Source organism: Neoarius graeffei, chromosome 15, assembly GCF_027579695.1.
Source record: "Neoarius graeffei isolate fNeoGra1 chromosome 15, fNeoGra1.pri, whole genome shotgun sequence".
In the NCBI taxonomy this organism is placed as follows: domain Eukaryota; kingdom Metazoa; phylum Chordata; class Actinopteri; order Siluriformes; family Ariidae; genus Neoarius; species Neoarius graeffei.
This window is the reverse complement of record NC_083583.1, coordinates 73,632,861-73,648,869: the sequence shown is the minus strand read 5'-3', so window position 1 is coordinate 73,648,869 and position 16,009 is coordinate 73,632,861. Positions and strand designations below refer to the sequence as shown.

At 41.7% G+C, this 16,009-nt stretch overlaps 1 protein-coding gene across 2 annotated transcripts in view; it reads right to left on the bottom strand.

Annotated features, from left to right (window-relative positions):
• Positions 1-16,009, bottom strand: part of prmt3 (protein arginine methyltransferase 3) — a 190,591-nt gene that overhangs the window by 152,827 nt on the left and 21,755 nt on the right. For both annotated transcript variants that reach the window (XM_060941852.1, XM_060941853.1), the window contains exons 7-8: positions 12,596-12,734; positions 4,442-4,507 (exon numbers count right to left, since the gene is read on the bottom strand). In XM_060941852.1, the coding sequence (XP_060797835.1) occupies positions 4,442-4,507; positions 12,596-12,734 (205 nt within the window). The remainder of the gene's footprint in view (positions 1-4,441; positions 4,508-12,595; positions 12,735-16,009) is intronic.

Here is a 16,009-nt window from a genome sequence, read left to right as displayed (position 1 = left end):
CTTTAATAAACATACTCACTTACATACTGAGAACAACAGTTTTTTAGAATTTAAGGTTTTGTCCCAAACATCAGAACACGTTAAATCTTTTCTAACGTTCCAGTATGAACAGTAATAATGAGGCAAGTAACAAGATATCATGCAATGATAAATCACGATACACATTTATACTATGATTCAAACCGATGAAATAAAAAATGAAAATCACAATTATCACCAGGCTGCATGATCTCTTGTGAACCCTTTAGAATTTTCTGTATTTCTGCATAAATATGACCTAAAACATCATCAGACTTTCACACAAGTCCTAAAAGTAGATAAAGAGAACCCAGTTAAACAAATGAGACAAAATATTATACTTGGTCATTTATTTATTGAGGAAAATGATCCAATATTACATATCTGTGAGTGGCAAAAGTATGTGAACCTTTGCTTTCAGTATCTGGTGTGACCCCCTTGTGCAGCAATAACTGCAACTAAACGTTTGCGGTAACTGTTGATCAGTCCTGCACACCGGCTTGGAGGAATTTTAGCCCGTTCCTCCGTACAGAACAGCTTCAACTCTGGGATGTTGGTGGGTTTCCTCACATGAACTGCTCGCTTCAGGTCCTTCCACAACATTTCCACTGGATTAAGGTCAGGACTTTGACTTGGCCATTCCAAAACATTCACTTTATTCTTCTTTAACCATTCTTTGGTAGAACGACTTGTGTGCTTAGGGTCGTTGTCTTGCTGCATGACCCACCTTCTCTTGAGATTCAGTTCATGGACAGATGTCCTGACATTTTCCTTTAGAATTCGCTGGTATAATTCAGAATTCATTGTTCCATCAATGATGGCAAGCCGTCCTTGCCCAGATGCAGCAAAACAGGCCCAAACCATGATACCACCACCACCATGTTTCACAGATGGGATAAGGTTCTTATGCTGGAATGCAGTGTTTTCCTTTCTCCAAACATAACGCTTCTCATTTAAACCAAAAAGTTCTATTTTGGTCTCAATCGTCCACAAAACAGTTTTCCAATAGCCTTCTGGCTTGTCCACGTGATCTTTAGCAAACTGCAGACGAGCAGCAATGTTCCTTTTAGAGAGCAGTGGCTTTCTCCTTGCAACCCTGCCATGCACACCATTGTTGTTCAGTGTTCTCCTGATGGTGGACTCATGAACATTAACATTAGCCAATGTAAGAGAGGCCTTCAGTTGCTTAGAAGTTACCCTGGGGTCCTTTGTGACCTCGCCGACTATTAAACACCTTGCTCTTGGAGTGATCTTTGTTGGTCGACCACTCCTGGGGAGGGTAACAATGGTCTTGAATTTCCTCCATTTGCACACAATCTGTCTGACTGTGGATTGGTGGAGTCCAAACTCTTTAGAGATGGTTTTGGAACCTTTTCCAGCCTGATGAGCATCAACAATGCTTTTTCTGAGGTCCTCAGAAATCTCCTTTGTTCGTGCCATGATGCACTTCCACAAACATGTGTTGTGAAGATCAGACTTTGATAGATCCCTGTTCTTTAAATAAAACAGGGTGCCCACTCACACCTGATTGCCATCCCATTGATTGGAAACACCTGACTCTAATTTCACCTTCAAATTAACTGCTAATCCTAGAGGTTCACATACTTTTGCCACTCACAGATATGTAATATTGGATTGTTTTCCTCAATAAATAAATGACCAAGTATAATATTTTTGTCTCATTTGTTTAACTGGGTTCTCTTTATCTACTTTTAGGACTTGTGTGAAAATCTGATGATGTTTTCGGTCATACTGATGCAGAAATATAGAAAATTCTAAAGGGTTCACAAACTTTCAAGCACCACTGCACGATTATCCTGAAAGATAAAGGAAAGAGAAGCAAATGGAGGCAGTACAAAATGTTCATAAGTTTATTAAGAAAGGCCTATTTGTTCTTACCTTTCTTCTTTTTAATAAAAGGAATATTTTGTAATAGTTCTACAGTAGCTCTATGTTTAAATGAGAGACGCTTAACCCTCTAATATTAACTGTGGAATGTTAAGTCCAACTTTCTCCAGTAAACCAAACACTACTGAAGTAGTTATGATATAATACAACCCCGATTCCAAAAAAGTTGGGACAAAGTGCAAATTGTAAATAAAAACAGAATGCAATAATTTACAAATCTCAAAAACTGATATTGTATTCACAATAGAACATAGACAACATATCAAATGTCGAAAGTGAGACATTTTGAAATTTCATGCCAAATATTGGCTCATTTGAAATTTCATGACAGCAACACATCTCAAAAAAGTTGGGACAGGGGCAATAAGAGGCTGGAAAAGTTAAAGGTACAAAAAAGGAACAGCTGGAGGACCAAACTGCAACTCATTAGGTCAATTGGCAATAGGTCATTAACATGACTGGGTATAAAAAGAGCATCTTGGAGTGGCAGCGGCTCTCAGAAGTAAAGATGGGAAGAGGATCACCAATCCCCCTAATTCTGCGCCGACAAATAGTGGAGCAATATCAGAAAGGAGTTCGACAGTGTAAAATTGCAAAGAGTTTGAACATATCATCATCTACAGTGCATAATATCATCAAAAGATTCAGAGAATCTGGAAGAATCTCTGTGCGTAAGGGTCAAGGCCGGAAAACCATACTGGGTGCCCGTGATCTTCGGGCCCTTAGACGGCACTGCATCACATACAGGCATGCTTCTGTATTGGAAATCACAAAATGGGCTCAGGAATATTTCCAGAGAACATTATCTGTGAACACAATTCACCGTGCCATCCGCCGTTGCCAGCTAAAACTCTATAGTTCAAAGAAGAAGCCGTATCTAAACATGATCCAGAAGCGCAGACGTCTTCTCTGGGCCAAGGCTCATTTAAAATGGACTGTGGCAAAGTGGAAAACTGTTCTGTGGTCAGACGAATCAAAATTTGAAGTTCTTTATGGAAATCAGGGACGCCGTGTCATTCGGACTAAAGAGGAGAAGGACGACCCAAGTTGTTATCGGCGCTCAGTTCAGAAGCCTGCATCTCTGATGGTATGGGGTTGCATTAGTGTGTGTGGCATGGGCAGCTTACACATCTGGAAAGACACCATCAATGCTGAAAGGTATATCCAGGTTCTAGAGCAACATATGCTCCCATCCAGACGACGTCTCTTTCAGGGAAGACCTTGCATTTTCCAACATGACAATGCCAAACCACATACTGCATCAATTACAGCATCATGGCTGCGTACAAGAAGGGTCCGGGTACTGAACTGGCCAGCCTGCAGTCCAGATCTTTCACCCATAGAAAACATTTGACACATCATAAAACGGAAGATACGGAAAAAAAAGACCTAAGACAGTTGAGCAACTAGAATCCTACATTAGACAAGAATGGGTTAACATTCCTATCCCTAAACTTGAGTAACTTGTCTCCTCAGTCCCCAGACGTTTACAGACTGTTGTAAAGAGAAAAGGGGATGTCTCACAGTGGGAAACATGGCCTTGTCCCAACTTTTTTTGAGATGTGTTGTTGTCATGAAATTTAAAATCACCTAATTTTTCTCTTTAAATGATACATTTTCTCAGTTTAAACATTTGATATGTCATCTATGTTCTATTCTGAACAAAATATGGAATTTTGAAACTTCCACATCATTGCATTCCATTTTTATTTACAATTTGTACTTTGTCCCAATTTTTTTGGAATCGGGGTTGTACATTATAATTCACTGACATCAAAAATGTAATCAAGAGCTTCTGAAAAACCTGCAGTTTGCTGATTTATAAATGTATCACACTCTGGTTGCAAGTCCTGAATTTTTATAATGTGTGTTTTGGGATGGATACCCTGCAGCGAATCAATCACTCACTCACTGTCACTGTTTATTCCGAAAACACTGATTCTGGCTCATTTTATCTTTATACGTTTCATTTATTATTTTTTAAAATTCATATTCAAAATTCAGCTCGTCCTTGTTTCTGTGTTATCATGCTGACAGGGGCGTGCTGCTTCACTGATCCTGCAGACACTCACCAAATAACCTTTGACCTCTGATACATCAGATAACACAGTGCTTTTCCTTTCCTCCCTCTTTTTCTATATCGGTTTCTAACAGCAGCTGTTTAAAAGCGATCTACTCCTTGTCAGCACATAATAAATGGCCTCTATATGAGCTCCTGTGCATTTCACTGACTGTGTGTGTGTGTGTGTGTGTGTGAGAGAGAGAGAGAGAGAGAGAGAGAGAGAGAGAGAGAGAGAGAGAGAATGTGAGTGAGAGAAAGAAAGAGAGAGTATTTCCTGTTATCAGTTCTTTGCAGTTGTCCACTCTAAATATAAAATGCTGTAGTTCATTATAATAAAATGTTAAATCAGCAGCGGTCATCATGACTGTTAACCCTTCCCCCTCCACGGCTAACCTTTATGCTAATGATAACGTTAACAGAGAGAGCAAAATAGAAGACAGAAACAATACGCACTTTGTCCTTGAACAAATCTGGGTTGCCGTACATAAAATCCCGGTAGCTCTCAGTGCGCACTTTATCCTGCAAGTGAGAAAGAAAGAAAGAAAGAAAGAAAGAAAGAGAGAGAGAGAGAGAGAGAGAGAGAGAGAGAGAGAGAGACATAAGTAATGACGGAGTGTGACCATTACATTTTCTATTAGGAAGATAAAACGTGTGTCTCTCGAGGCAAAAGTGTAATCCCTGATCATTTAGTTCTGGAAGTTTAATTCGCTCACAAAGCCACAGTTCGAGAAGACAACTTTCTCGGTTTCTGTCAAAGGACCAGGGGATAAAGAAAATTAAAAGCAGGTAAACAGCAAAACCGAGTTTTAAACACAATCTGCTGTTCCCAGAGGAAGTACTGTACCTGTTAAGTGCTGAAAAAAGTATTAGGCTTTCTGAATAGCTAAATAAATAACATAAGTCAAATAAAATGAAATAAAATAGTGAAATGTGAGAGATGGAATGTGCACACTGCAGCCCAAGGGCCAAATCTGGCCATCGAACACAATGATTTGGTCTCCCAGTAACACGCTCCTGACCGCACGTGAAATTACACTCATTTGGAAACTGGAAGATGAAATCGAGTGCTGCCCTGCCGAACATTCCTGTCCTCGCACACGATGCATAGCATAGACATCTTTACAGCTCATTCCGACACAGCAGACTAGCGCTGGGCAACGCGACCAGAACTATCCATCAGGGTGGGTTTTTGTTTTTTAAAGATTTTGAAGGTTTCGAGTTTCAGTATCTCGGGATCTTGTTCACGAGTGAGGGAAGGATAGAGCGTGAGATCGACAGGCAGATCGGTGCGGCCTCCGCAGTGATGTGGTCGCTTTACCGGTCCGTCGTGGTGAAGAAGAAGCTGAGCCAAAAGGCGAAGCTCTCGATTTACCGGTCGATCTACGTTCCAATTCTCACCTACCGTATGGTCATCGGCTTTGGGTAATGACCGAAAGAACAAGATCGCGGATACAAGCGGCCGAAATGAGTTTCCTTCGCAGGGTGGCTTGGTGCTCCCTTAGAGATAGGGTGAGAAGCACAGTCACTCGGGAGGAGCTCGGAGTAGAGCCGCTGCTCCTCCACATCGAGAGGAATCAGCTGAGGTGGCTCGGGCATCTCTTTCGGATGCCTCCTGGACACCTCCCTGGGGAGGTGTTCCAGGCATGTCCCCCCGGGAGGAGGCCCCAGGGAAGACCCAGGACACGCTGGAGGGACTATGTCTCTCGGCTGGCCTGGGAACGCCTCGGTGTTCTTCCCGAGGAGCTGGCCGAGGTGTCTGGGGAAAGGGAAGTTTGGGCTTCCCATGCTCAGACTGCTGCCTCCGTGACCCGGCCCCGGATAAGCGGAAGAAGCCGAGACGAGACGAGACATTGCATATCATGTTTTTTGTTTTTTTTAAATGCCTGGGCCTTTTTTTAATACCACCTGCCATCACAATCGACGGTTCTCAGCTGAAGCGTGCCCAAACCTTCACATACCTTGGAGGCAACTTATCAGATGATGCAACCCTTGACTCGGAGATCCAGCAGCTTTCAATGCCCTATGATCTAGGTGCTTCAACAGGACCGGTATCTCTCGGTCCACCAAGCTGACTGTATACAATGCTATAGTCCTACCATCACTTCTTATGGATCTGAAACATGGCCAACTTTAGTCTACCTTATACGCCGCCTTGAAGTGTTCCACCAAATATCCCTCAGGCAGATCTTAAATGTCAAGTGGTGGCATCGCATGACCAAATGTCGAGGTTCTACAACGTGTAAACATCATCTCGATCAAATCTATGCTACGCAGCAACAGGCTCCGCTGGCTCAGCCACGTGTCCAGGATGGATGACTCTAGAGTCTCCAAACAGCTACTCTTTGGCGAGCTCAAACATGGAAAGCGCTCCAGGGGTAGACCGTGTAAAAGGTGGAAAGACTGCACCAAAGAAGACCTTAACCTCTTCAGGATTGTCAGCCAGTTCTGGTACCAGCACGCCCAGGATCACCATGCTTGGAGAGGCCATCTTCTCGCTGGGAGACAACTATGCGAAAAGAAACTTAAGGGCAGAGTAGAATCAAGAAGATGCAGAAGACATGAAAGGGCTGGACGGGTCCTCCATCGTCAATGACTGACGGGGACCTTAAGTAAGTAAGTAAGTAAGTAAGTAAGTAAGTAAGTAAGTAAGTAAGTAAGGGCCTTTATATGTTTATGGCTCATTCAGAAGTGTTTGTTGTGGCACAAAAATCACACCGCTCTGAGTGAAATGGGAGTTGTGCAGTAGAACGCTTGAGAAAGAACGCTTTGAATACTTAAAAAGTACAAAGAATATAAAAATATTTCAACTCTGTCACACATATATTGAAGGCTTTGATAGGGTTCAATATATGAAGGAATCCATTGCATGAAACAGCTAGAGTGTGTAAATATTTTTTATTGTGCAAACTGCAACAGAACTTAAAAATATAGAGATGCCAACAACTTTATCATTGCTTACTTTTCTCAACAAATATATTTCATGATAGGAATTTTATGAAACTCTATAAAGTGACCTAAAGTGTTCAAGAACTCAAAGAGATGTGTTTTTCCGTATTGCGTTCCAGGCTTCTTTTCAGTGCTCTGAGATATTCCCCATTTTGTTGCTACAACCAGGAACTGAAATGTTTTATCATTTGCATTAAACATTATTTCCAACATTTGTAGATGCAAAATGATTTTTTTTAAAACTGTGACACAGTTCAATTCAACAAAAAGAGACATTTCTCGGTTGCCTGAGTCTTTACTCCCCAGGTCTATACATGGTCAATCCCCTTTTAGCTGCAATTACAGCTGCAAGTCTTGTGACATGGCTCTCTCAGCTTTGCACATCTGGATCCTGAGAATTTCGCCCACACCTCTTTGGAAAATTGCTCAAGCTGACTGAGGTCTGGACTTTGACACATTCAGGTTCTTGGCTCTGAATCACTCTGGTGTAGGTGTGGCAGTGTGCTTTACGTCCTACTGGAAGTCAATCTTCCATCACACTCTCAAGTCTCTTGGACAATGGGTGTTTTTCTTCTAAGATTGACCTATAATTCACTCCACCCACAACATAGCGCTCCCATCACCATGCTTCACTGTGAGGATGATGTTCTCATGGTGATCAGCAGCCAAAAGCAGAGCTCTGTGCCAAGGCCAAAATGTCCAATTTTGGTCTAATCAGACTAAAGAACCTTTTTCAACGTGCACATGTAGTCTCCAACATGTCTTTTGGCAAATTCTAAATAAAATTTCATATGATTTGTTATTGATAAACGCTTTCTTCTTGCCCCTCTTCCATAAAAAGCTTCATGGAGTGTCCAGTCTATGGGCATCTCCCATCTGAACTGGAAATGCTCAGCTCCTTCAGAGTTAGTCTTGGCCTCTAGGCTGCTTCTCAAAATAATGGCCTCTCATTCTGCTCACTGACTTCTGGTGGATGACCTCCTCTAGATGTTAAAGGACTCGATGGCACTTTTCTAGATGTTCAAACATCCAAACTTTTCAGAACCACACCCTGACTGATACTTTTCCAAATCTTTGTCCTGAACTGTTTTGACTGCACTTTGTTTTTTTTTCCATCATGGTGTCTGGTGAGGGATGTTTAATGTGTCTAGTAACTTTGCAAAATAAATAAATAAATAAATAAATAAATAAAGTCATTTGTTTAATTGGTTTCTGTTTATCTAGTTTTAGGACTTAGATGAAGATCTGATCACATCTCAGGTCAAATTTATGCAGAAATACAGAAAACTCTAAAGGGTTCACAAACTTTATAGCAGCACTTTATATAGATGGGCTGTTTTGTGAAAATCTTCCAGGGCTCGTCAGTCTTCTCCGTAAAGGGTCAGCGTGACTGCAGGCTTCATCACAGCTAAATTATACGTATATATGGGGATGTGTGTGAGTCACTGCTGTGATTGTTATGATGACGGTAAAAGAACATCGTCACGGTGACGCAAACCTCAGCTTTAACGTAAAGAAAAAACACCAATCGGATGCTGCCTCTCTCTGGCACTTTACTGTAGTGTGTGTGTGTGTGTGTGTTTCTCCCCTTACAGCATTAAAGCATCACATCTTAACTCGAGGAATCGTGAGAAGAGTCAACCTTAAAATCAAATAGCAAATGTTTCTCTCTCTCTCTCACACACACACACACACACACACACACACACACACACACACAAAATGTGCTATTGTGCATTTTGTAACCCTGAATTTGAGAAATATGAAATAAATCAACATGGAAGGCTACTTCCTGAAGGAAACAACACTGCATGTGCAAGAAACTGAAAGTTCAACATTTAAATAATATAAAATATATAATTATAAAAAGTTTTACTTTACAAATACAACATACATTTTACAAAAAAATATTTAATATAAAAGCTCATAGTTTAAAATGAGGGGCGGCACGGTGGTGTAGTGGTTAGCGCGGTCGCCTCACAGCAAGAAGGTCCGGGTTCGAGCCCCGTGGCCGACGAGGGCCTTTCTGTGTGGAGTTTGCATGTTCTCCCCGTGTCCGCGTGGGTTTCCTCCGGGTGCTCCGGTTTCCCCCACAGTCCAAAGACATGCAGGTTAGGTTAACTGGTGACTCTAAATTGACTGTAGGTGTGAATGTGAGTGTGAATGGTTGTCTGTGTCTATGTGTCAGCCCTGTGATGACCTGGCGACTTGTCCAGGGTGTACCCCGCCTTTCGCCCGTAGTCAGCTGGGATAGGCTCCAGCTTGCCTGTGACCCTGTAGAAGGATAAAGCGACTAGAGATAATGAGATGAGATGAGTTTAAAATGAGATATATACACCGATCCATAATGTTAAACTCACTGACAGGTGAAGTGAATAACACTGATTATCTCATTACAGTGAAGGGGCGGGGTTTATTAGGCAGCGAGAGAACAGTCAGTTCTTGAAGTTGATGTGTTGGAAGCAGGAAAAATGGGTGACGTAAGGATCTGAGTGACTCTGACAAGGGCCAAATTGTGATGGTTAGCTGACTGGGTCTGAGCACCTCTAAAATGGCATATCTTGTGGGGTGTTCCTGGTATGCAATGGTTCGTGCCTACCGAAAGTGGTCCAAGGAAGGACAACCGGTGAACCGGCGACAGGGTCATGGGTGCCAAAGGCTCGTTGATTCGCATGGGGCACGAAGGCTCGCCCATACGGTCCAATCCCACAGAAGAGCTACTGTAGCACAAACTGCTGAAAAGGTTCAGGCCGACACCTTTCTGTTTTAGCCAGCATTAACTTTTTCAGCATTTTTTTAAAGAGACCACTGCAAAATTATCAGTTTCTCTGATTTTACTATTTATGGTTGTGTTTGAGGAACGTGAACATTTTTGTTTTGTACCATAAACTCCTGACAACGTTTCCCTCAAGTTCCACATAAACATGTCATTTAGAGCATTACAGAAAATGACCACTGGTCAAAATAACAAAAAAAAAAAAAAAGATGAAGCATGTTCAGACCTTGAATAACGCATCGAAATCAAGATCATATTCAATTTTAAACAACACAGTACTAATGTTTGAACTTAGGATGAGTTCAGAAATCAAATATTTGGTGGAATAACCCTGGCATTTAATCACAGCTTTCATGCATCTTGGCATGCTCTCCACCAGTCTTTCACGCCGCTCCTGGTGGAAAAGTCCAATCAGCTCAGCTTTGTTTGATGGCTTGTGACCATCCATATTCATCTTCATCACATTCCAGAGGTTTTCAATAGGGTTCAGGTCTGGAAATTGTGCTGGCCATGCCAGGGTCTTGATCTTGTGGTTCTCCATCCACACCTTGATTGGCCTGGCTGTGTGACACGGCCTGCTGCCATTGTCCTGCTCAGAGTTAGGGAACATTGTCAGAGCAGAAGGAAGCAAGTTTTCTTCTAGCATATCCTTGTACATGGCTTGATTCAGGTGTCCTTCACAAACAAAAATCTGCCCCATTGCAGCCTTGCCGAAGCACCCCCAGATCACCACCAAATTTCACAATGGGTGCAAGACGCTGTGGCTTGTAGGCCTCTCCAGGTCTCCATCTAACCATAAGACAACCAGGTGATGGGAAAACCTGAAAATTGGACTCAGAGAAGATGGCCTTACTCCAGTCCTCTACGGTCCAATCCCGATGGTCTTTAGAAAACCTCAGCCTGGCTCTTCGTTGCTTTTCATTGATGAAGGGCTTTTTTTTCTAGATTTGCAAGACTTCAACCCCACCCGGAGGAGCCTGCTTCGAACTGTCCTGGCTGTGCACTTAACCTCAGCTGCCATTCACCATTCGTTTTGTAGGTCACTTGATGTCATCCTATGGTTGTTGAGTGACATTCGAAGGAGTTGGCAATCATCCCGGTCAGTAGGGAGTCGTTTTCGTCCTCTGCCAGTCTGTAACTTTGTCCTCCCCAATGTTTGCTGCTTGACCTTGTTCTTATGAACTGCCATCTTTGAAATTTTGAGGATGGAAGCAACTTGACACTCACTGTATCCCTCTGCCAGTAAAGACAGAATTGAACCCTTCTTTTTCTCACTCAAAGCTTTTCTTTTTAATGCTTTTGGCATGAGGATAGATATTTTTTTAATTCCCATTAAATTTAAGGTACTACTCGCACTGTTTTTGCCATCCAAACTGGTCCTATTGCAAGAGGATAGTGATGACCACAGCAGTGGTTTTTATACTTTTCCTTGTTAAATAAGATTTGGTTCAGATGATCATCTCATCAGTCCCTCAGTAAGTAAAGTGAGATGTGCTTGTGTTGGAACCCCAGTACAGACACTGGAATGAAATGGTTGCCGTACATAGGGATGCTCATTTAAGAAAAAATCGAAGTGGGTTCTTGATTTTTTCCACACACTTGGCTCAATCACAAACATGGTCTTCCAGAGGATAACATGAGCACTCAGTCCACCAAGCTTGTCTTCCACTTTCACTGACAGAATGGAAATGAATTCATGATCTTAAATAATTGCATTTGTTGCCACCAAAGCTCTCTTGCTCCCGCTCTCTCACAAAATCCAGACCCTTCCATAATGACTATCAACTGGCATATTACGCTTCCTTGTCAGAGACAGCAGTTCGCCGCAGCGGACAGAAACATCACTCTGACATTACAGATGTTAATTAGCTCTATGTTTTGTCGAGTATGACTTCTAGTTTACGGCACAGATTAACTCTGTAGATCGCCACAAGTTGGTCACACGCTAACATCACACTGCAAAAAATGATGTCTTAGCAAGTGAAAATATCTTGAAAATAGTTGAAACGATCTAGCATTTCTACGGAAGCCGCGAGAGGCCCTTCATATAATCTTTTTTTTTATTCACCTTGTTATCCCGAGATAACGACATAATTAATTCAGGATCTCGAGAAAACAACACAACTAATTCGAGATCTCGAGAAAACAAAAACGTTATTTCGAGATCTCGAGAAAACAAAACAATTATTTCATGATCTCGAGTAAACAGCTGAGAAATGGTTCATTCAGGTGCGCCGAGAGACTTGTGATATGCTGACTTTGGGGCTATTTCTCATTCTGTATAGACGCAACTTTGGTCATTAGAATGTCTGGAATAATCGATCACCTAATAAGGCGGCAATATTTTGATCAGGGGTTGACTCGAGATCATGAAATAATTGTCTTGTTTTCTCGAGATCACGGAATAACTGTCTTGTTTTCTCGAGATCACGGAATAACTGTTTTGTTTTCTCGAGATCTCGAATTAGTTGTGTTGTTTTCTCGAGATCCTGAACTAATTATGCCGTTATCTCGGGATAACAAGGTGAATAAAAAAAGATTATATGAAGGGCCTCTCGCGGCTTCCGTACATTTCCTATTAGAAGGATACGAGACACTAATTCTGAGATTATTAAACCTAGCTCTAGATTGCAACCAACGTATTCCAAGATGTCTTGTCTGTCCATGAGGCAAGATCATTTCACTCGTATTAAGTCGTTTTCTCCTCAAATTCAGTTGTTTTCAATTTTTTGCAGTGTACAGTCCTTACATCACACCACATGCATCATATCTAACTGAGTCACTGCTGCTAGTTACCTAGGTAGCCATGTCCATTAATTTACTGCACACACACAACTTTATTTCAAACGACAATACTGTGTGCGTGTGTGCGTACACACACTTACCTTGAGCATCTCTTCGTGGATGCTGTAATGCCCATAAGAACTGAAATAGGCCTCGTCTTCGTCTTCTCGCAGCTCTGCTACACTCCCTACACGCTTCTGTGTCACGTCTGAATTCAGCACCAGGCCCTGTGCAAATGTTCTACACACACCGAGACACGTTCGTGGCATTACTCATTTCGTTTGGTATCATTAATTTGAAGAAACACTGTGAGAGTAAGAAATAAAACATGATTTTTTTTTTTTTGAAGTCACACATGGCTGGGTCACACAGAGGTCAGCAGAGAGCACACAGGGCCCGTCCTTTCCATTGCTGCCCCCCTCAGTCACACGTGTGTGTGCACGTGCACTTAACCTTAAACACCGCAGTGGAATTTTCCCCCTACCTCACTGCACGTCGCTAACAAGCAGAGGAGCCCAATAGCGCCCCCTGCTGGCAGTGTCTCACTCACCAAAATCTTCAAATGACAGACGGCTGGATAGAAGGATCGATGGACTGACAGAGAGAGAACGTAAGGATAGAAAGAAGTGAAGAAGAAAATAAAGGCCAGGCAGTTGGATGGCTGGAAGGAGAGTTCCTTTATTGGTCAATTTCATCTTTGAGATACGGGTCCGTCTCAGAAACTGCTCTCTCACTGGGGACATTATGGTCAAAAAATAAATTTTCTAATTTTACTTTTTTTTTTTTGCATTTACCTAACACTTAGTGTTTCTTTTCTCATGTTTAATAAGAATAAAGATAGCATCTTGCTTTATCTGGCCTCCACTGTGGAAAATTTTTTTGATTACAATTCAAATGCTTTTGTAAAATTGATTTCCATCTAAAATAACTCCATCATGAAGAATTAAAGCCGCTCCTTCACAGATGAGTGAAAATATTGAATAAATTTCCTCTTTTTGATTGCTCGGGTTAAAAATGCCAAGTTATGATGACTGAATTGATTATTCACTTGAATATGAATAATATGATACATTTTGGGTATTTGATATGGCAAAATAGGACACAATCAAGAACACACCGGAAAGATGGGAATAACGGCGGTGGTAAAAGAACAGCGGCTGTACCGGCTGAAGGTCGCGCGGGTCTCTGCTGCGGCGTGCGAGCAATGGGACATCACTACCGCACCGGGCGGAGCGCGAGGCGGGGGCGGGGCAAAATGACTGGCCGTAGATTCTATCAAAAGTTCGATCTAAATTGACCGTGGTTGCAAAATATTGGCCAAAAATACGCAAACACTACGAAATATGAAAGTAAGATGAAAAAGAAACAAATATTCTATTTCCTTATACTGCAAGACTAAAACAAAATAAAATTGTCAAAACTCACCTTTTCAGTGATAACGTCCAAACAGATCACCCGCGTAACAGAAAGACCGCAAATGGAAGCACGATCAACTTCTAACTGTTGGAGTGGAAAATTCCATTCTACACATGCAAATTGTTAATGTGTGTCCTTCCCCGCACACAAATAACACGCTACGGTAAAAAATAGACCACGACTCATTTTATAGCTCAGAAATTCATACAAGACCAGCTACCATCGTAACATATTCTGTAAGAAACATATTCTATACCTAACTTTCAGCTTTCGTTTTAAAAAACAAAATCGCAGATTTATAACTAAATGTTTACCGTATTTTCTGGACTATAAGCCGCTACTTTTTTCCTAGGTTTTGAACCATGCGGCTTATACAAAGGTGCGGCTATTCTGTGGATTTTTCTTCCACCGCTAGGGGCGCTCTAACCGGAAGTAGAATCAAAAATAAGATAGACGAAAAATCAATGCAAAGAAGAATTAGCAGATCTTTAGCAGATAGAACACGCACGACAAATTACTAACTGGTAATTATTTTCAAATCCAGCGAAGATGATTAAAGTGACTTGTGGTTTCAAACACAGGAGAAATGAAGGTAAATAAATACCGGTTATTTTCTCTTGGTTCTGTTCCGTTTTAATCAGCAAAGTTGCTGCCGTGTTAAAAGGCACTGTTCGGAAAGAATCTGTTCAGGTACATACATGTACATTTACAGTACAAAATCGTTCTGTACATGCAGTAAATATCTAATTTTTCAACATAGATATCTGCGGCTTATAGCCCGGTGCGGCTTGTATATCTTTTTTTAAATTTTTTTTTTAAAAATAGAGCGGATGCGGCTTATATACAGGTGCGCTCTATAGTCCAGAAAATACGGTATACGGCGTAGTGATTTTAAGTTGCTACTTTTGGTGAGGTCGTGACCTTGACCCTGAGGCTTTCCGTTTAGATCAAAACACACAATCGTATTGGTTTTGGGTTTGCGGAACATGGAGTTACAACGGTGATGAAATATTTTGCATGATGTTTTATTACGGTTATGATTATTCTGTGAGCGCACCAATCCTTAGGTGTATAAAGTTACAACTTAAAATACAATTAGTGATAACTGTAGACTTTTCAGTGGACTACAACCTTTTTAAGGGAACGCGATGTAGTCAACCGTTTATCATGTCCCAGATCAAGCCGCCATTTTTCCACAAATTTGCAGAATTTTTGCCAAATTCTGAATAGAGTATTCACATCAAAGATTTAGTTTTATCTGTATTATTTCTTTCATCATTTTATTTTAAATTAAAACCAACATCACCATTCAAAACCGTATAGTTTATTGACTAAATATACTCATATTTAGTGGGGGACCCCCACAGTACCCAGTTTCTGAGACAGACCCATATCTGTAAGATCAAACTCATGCCTCCTCAGTAAGTTCGAGCATAACATTTCAACAACCTGAAAAACTAATAAATAATCTCATCTCATTATCTCTAGCCGCTTTATCCTTCTACAGGGTCGCAGGCAAGCTGGAGCCTATCCCAGCTGACTACGGGCGAAAGGCGGGGTACACCCTGGACAAGTCGCCAGGTCATCACAGGGCTGACACAGACAGAGACAACCATTCACACTCACATTCACACCTACGGTCAATTTAGAGTCACCAGTTAACCTAACCTGCATGTCTTTGGACTGTGGGGGAAACCGGAGCACCCGGAGGAAACCCACGCGGACACGGGGAGAACATGCAAACTCCGCACAGAAAGGCCCTCGCCGGCCACGGGGCTCGAACCCAGGACCTTCTTGCTGTGAGGCGACAGCGCTAACCACTACACCACCGTGCCACCCCCTAATAAATAATCTGTATGAATAATTACAGTATAGCAAGTATCATTAGAACACCTATAAGCGCACAGGATTGTTAAACCAAACTATAACCAGTGGGATTGAGTGTAAACCTGTTACTAATGCATAGACACGGATCTTTACCAGCTCATCAGTCCTTCACTTTGGGTTTCTACCTGATTTTCACCTTAAACGGGTTTATAACGCAAAAATCGAGCACTTTGTGTCCATGTGACGCCAATAATTTCAGCGAAAACGCAAGA